This window comes from Zingiber officinale, chromosome 10B (genome assembly GCF_018446385.1).
Source record: "Zingiber officinale cultivar Zhangliang chromosome 10B, Zo_v1.1, whole genome shotgun sequence".
Classification (NCBI taxonomy): Eukaryota; Viridiplantae; Streptophyta; class Magnoliopsida; order Zingiberales; family Zingiberaceae; genus Zingiber; species Zingiber officinale.
This window is the reverse complement of record NC_056005.1, coordinates 13,191,598-13,195,655: the sequence shown is the minus strand read 5'-3', so window position 1 is coordinate 13,195,655 and position 4,058 is coordinate 13,191,598. Positions and strand designations below refer to the sequence as shown.

Here is a 4,058-nt window from a genome sequence, read left to right as displayed (position 1 = left end):
TGATTCAAATGTAGGAATCAAATCCTTAGGGGGAAATGGAACTATATGGTCCTAGTCCTGAGCTACTAGGTGGGGCCAACTTTTCAGCGAGTCGACTAAACTCTGCCTTATGGTCCATTATGCCATAGTCACCTCACTTAGGGTTCAAGAACTTCTAAAGATAAAATACACTAAAAGGGTAGAGAAATCTTGCCTTTGCCTCTCGCAGGTCATCTTCTAAAATTTTCACTAAGTAATGTCATGATCTCATAAGTGATAAGAAGCTAGTTCTATCTTCTCCACATCACAATGAGTCATGTATTTGAATGTATCTTCTAGGTTATCTAACCGAGTACGAGCGGTCCATGACTAAAATCCCCATGGTATAGGATACATCGATCCTTAATTGTTTGTGATAGTATCTTGTCCATTACCCAACTGGTAGTGACAAGGTATGGTTGTTGATGAGCCGAACCCCTACTTTCCAACTCAATCTGAGTTAGTGCCACAAAAGAATCTACATCTTGTTAGATTTTGAGGGATGTCTAAAGGCAATCGCCTTACAATTTTTGCTAAATATAGATTCACTATTTGAGTGCATATTATATATTTGATTGTCTTAAAATCATTTACTGAATATCTGTAATATAATTCATAACATGAGAGAAATTGTGATTAGATCACAACTAGTGATTATCTCTATATATGCAATTATGAACGTATTAGAATTTTCCTAATCGTCGAATTGATGCATTCGCACATCATCAATTCTGTAAGACTAGCAAGGATTATACTCCTTGGTTCGCTAAACAACTATTTTCTCGCTGGCTAGAGATATTGGGATGTTGAGAGTTAAACATGGATGCTAGTTATGGTAACAAGTTCATTGGAGTGACTCGTTGTAAGACTTTATATAGTTATCTATATATATAGATATGTCTGTGAAGCTCTTACTGCAGCTCGAGTGTAAGTTTCCTTTGACTTGAGGTATACAAGTCATTTTGGTCATAGAGACTTATATAAGTTTCCTTTGACATCTTAAGCAAGTACCTTATTGAGATATCAACCCAGGATGATTGGGTATAAGTCAAAATACTTGAAGATGTTTCGATAGCCCACAGAGGATTCACCGCTCCTTAAGAGAAGGTGTATATCCTATGGCCACTAATTAGGATTATTACTCAAAGTCTTTAGGCAAAGCATCACATGCATGTTAAGAGTATGAGACTCTTGTACACATGTACGAAAAATTATAATTTGTAGAATGAGGAAGTATTACTTAGGCTAGGTGCGACATAGTTAGTCTAGTGGGGACAGACACATAGAATATATCTTGAACCAAGTGAGTATAAGATGAGTGAAAGGAATATGACACGACTCACTGTAGCTACTGAAAGATTTAGAATTAGTTTTAAGATCAACTATGATTTTCTGGCTAATTAGGAATCATGATGTACTACTATGTGTCATTCATGATTGTTCTATAATTAAGTAGTTAATTATGGACGACCAAGATAAACCGGAAACCTATTCGATCACACACACTAACGAGTCTCTAAAGACGTAAAATAAGTTAAAGAATAGGATTCTTTGATTAAGAGATAAATATTTGGTTGGACCATATATAAGACAAATATGGAAATATTTGTCATAATAAAAAAGTAGATGGGTTACATCTCTTATGGTTGAGTTGGACCATATTTGGTTTAATCATGAATTAGTCATGAACCATCTTGCTTTAGTTGTGAACCAAACTAAGGGGTTAATCAGCTAATTTTTTGTTAAGAGATAATGAGTTAGATTTAGGCTTTCTAATCCAACTCATTAAAGAGGATTATATATAGATGTAATTAGGAGAGAATTCGATACAAGTTTCATTATTTGGTTGATTGATTTTTGGAAACTCAATCCTCCTCTCCCCCTCCCCTCTCAAGTGTCTTGAACCAAGCATGAGCATCCCAGGGCTCAGTCGTGCCTGAGAATCTTTCTGGTTTCAGCTTCAGCCACTGGATGAGGTATGCTTCTTGTCTTCTAGTTGTTGTGGCGACTTCTAGGGCAACCGATAGGACTTCAGTCACCATTGGGGTCTCCACATTAATGGTTGGGGGAGTGGAAGGAGCTGGCTTCTGATTGGCCATTAGATTGGCAATCACTTGTTGCTGCTCGCTACTTGACAAATATGATTAAAATATTCTACACATTCAATCCATATCCGATAACCCGAAATCTAATAAGCTTAAGTTAAATTATTTTTAATAGATTTGATTTGTATTCATATGCACAGCATACAATTAAACTTACCAGTTAGACATAATAACCAACACAATCTTCTGACATAATTTCTAACTCCATCAACTCATTCATAACTTTAAGAACAAAAGGTTACAGGCGGGATCCTTTTGTCAGCAATTTGTGGACGAGAGAATGGTCCACTACTTATGATTAGTGGATTATGATGAACTCCATCTATTTAAATGATGGGATTTATTAAAATGGACCAATCCCCAACCAAGAGGAGCACACTCTCAGGAGCGCACACAATCGGGCTGGCGCACTGTGGTGCATTCGCCAGCAGGATCTACAACTCCAGCTCGGGCACGGGCGTGGACCCGATGCTGGGCCCAACGTACACGGTGGAAGTGCCCAACGTTGACGATCGACGAGGAGGTACCGATGGACCCGTCGAGCTGCTTGGGGTTCGACAACAGCTACTACCAGGGCGTCCTGAGGAACTAGGGATGTTCACGTCGGACCAGTTGCTGCTGACGTCCCCATTTTCGGCAGGGAAGGACAAACTGTTTGCAAGAAACTCGGCCATCTTCCACAGCAGCTTCTCGGCGGCGATGGTGAAGATGGGCAACATCGACATCCTAACGGGGTTCAACGGAGAGATACGTAAAAACTATAGAGTGGTCAACTGAATCGAACAAATCCAAAAGTAATTAAGAAACGTAAACGAGATCGAAGTAATCGACGCGTGTGTTTCAGAAGCTTGTTGCCAGGGCAAATGCCTCCGTAATTTAGCCCCATTTTATTTTCTATGTCATCTGAATCACGTATATGTTATCGCCAATAATTTATGCGACAGAAAGTATATCAAAATCAAATATTAAATTCAACTTAAATTCGAATGAGACATTATTCTACCGAATGGACCTTTCAACCGTATGGATCTTGCTCCTTGTTATCATGTTTGCAAATTGTTTGAATCAAATCGATCATAACCACGGATGTCAAGAAAGTAGTAGATCATAACTAGGGAAATTTTGCTTTTGAAGAAAAATATGGACAATCGAATTCAGTACCATGGTAGGGATGAACTTGTCAACTACTACAAACTAATACAAGTCTCTTATTGTATGATTATTCATGTGAAGAAGATTTTTCGTATCACATTTCCCATGAGGGGAAGCATCAAAGAATATGACAAATGAAGATTGATTAATGACTAAAAACAAAAGAACATTGTACCTTTCTTGCAGTAATAAGAAACAAATTGTTGACATTGCTCTAATTTGCGCCTTAGAAACTGTGAAAGGAGAGCCTTTACATGTCCCTCCACAATCTACCTTTTCTAAACTTTTAGCAAATCCCTTACAACTATGAAAATAGTGACTTATATCGAACATGAAGTAGCATAGTTTGCCGAGATAGTTTCATCTCCAAACTACCAGATCGAATTCACAAGGATCGCTGGTGCCTATAAACTCAATCTCTACCGTGAAATACTGAGAATAATTTACCTTCTTTTTCTGCAAACCGAGCTTCTAGCACTGAGGAGCGCATCCAGTAATGTTCTTCCAGTTACTATTCGTCATCTGAAGAACTATCAGATAAAACTTTCTCCCCATTGACTGCTGCTGCAGGTTCCTGTGTGCAGAAGAAAGATGTCCTATAAGCATTTGGCTAGATACCAGAGCAAAACTTTGACAGGTCATCAAAAAAATAAATGAAAAGTCCTATAAGCAAGCAAACTATTCATTCTTTTTCCACTCACCTCCATTTTATCCCAGTCCTTCAACTTCGAATGTGTAAGCATGTAACTGTCACGTAGGGGAGCCCATCCAGGCTCGTTTTTT

The 4,058-nt window shown here is 38.3% G+C and overlaps 2 protein-coding genes across 2 annotated transcripts in view; one reads left to right on the top strand and one right to left on the bottom strand.

Moving 5' to 3' along the window:
• The first annotated feature begins 2,471 nt into the window (after positions 1–2,471).
• Positions 2,472–2,900, top strand: LOC122028951 (peroxidase 5-like). The gene has a single exon (XM_042587923.1). It carries the CDS (start codon positions 2,472–2,474, stop codon positions 2,898–2,900), a length of 429 nt encoding a protein of 142 aa, XP_042443857.1.
• Positions 2,901–3,403: 503 nt separating this feature from the next.
• The window catches only part of LOC122028950 (RRP15-like protein), a 3,946-nt gene continuing 3,291 nt past the window's right edge, over positions 3,404–4,058 (bottom strand). Inside the window, exons 8-9 of the mRNA XM_042587922.1 lie at positions 3,977–4,048; positions 3,404–3,849 (exon numbers count right to left, since the gene is read on the bottom strand). Of these exons, the coding sequence (XP_042443856.1) occupies positions 3,787–3,849; positions 3,977–4,048 (135 nt within the window). The 3' untranslated portion in view covers positions 3,404–3,786. The remainder of the gene's footprint in view (positions 3,850–3,976; positions 4,049–4,058) is intronic.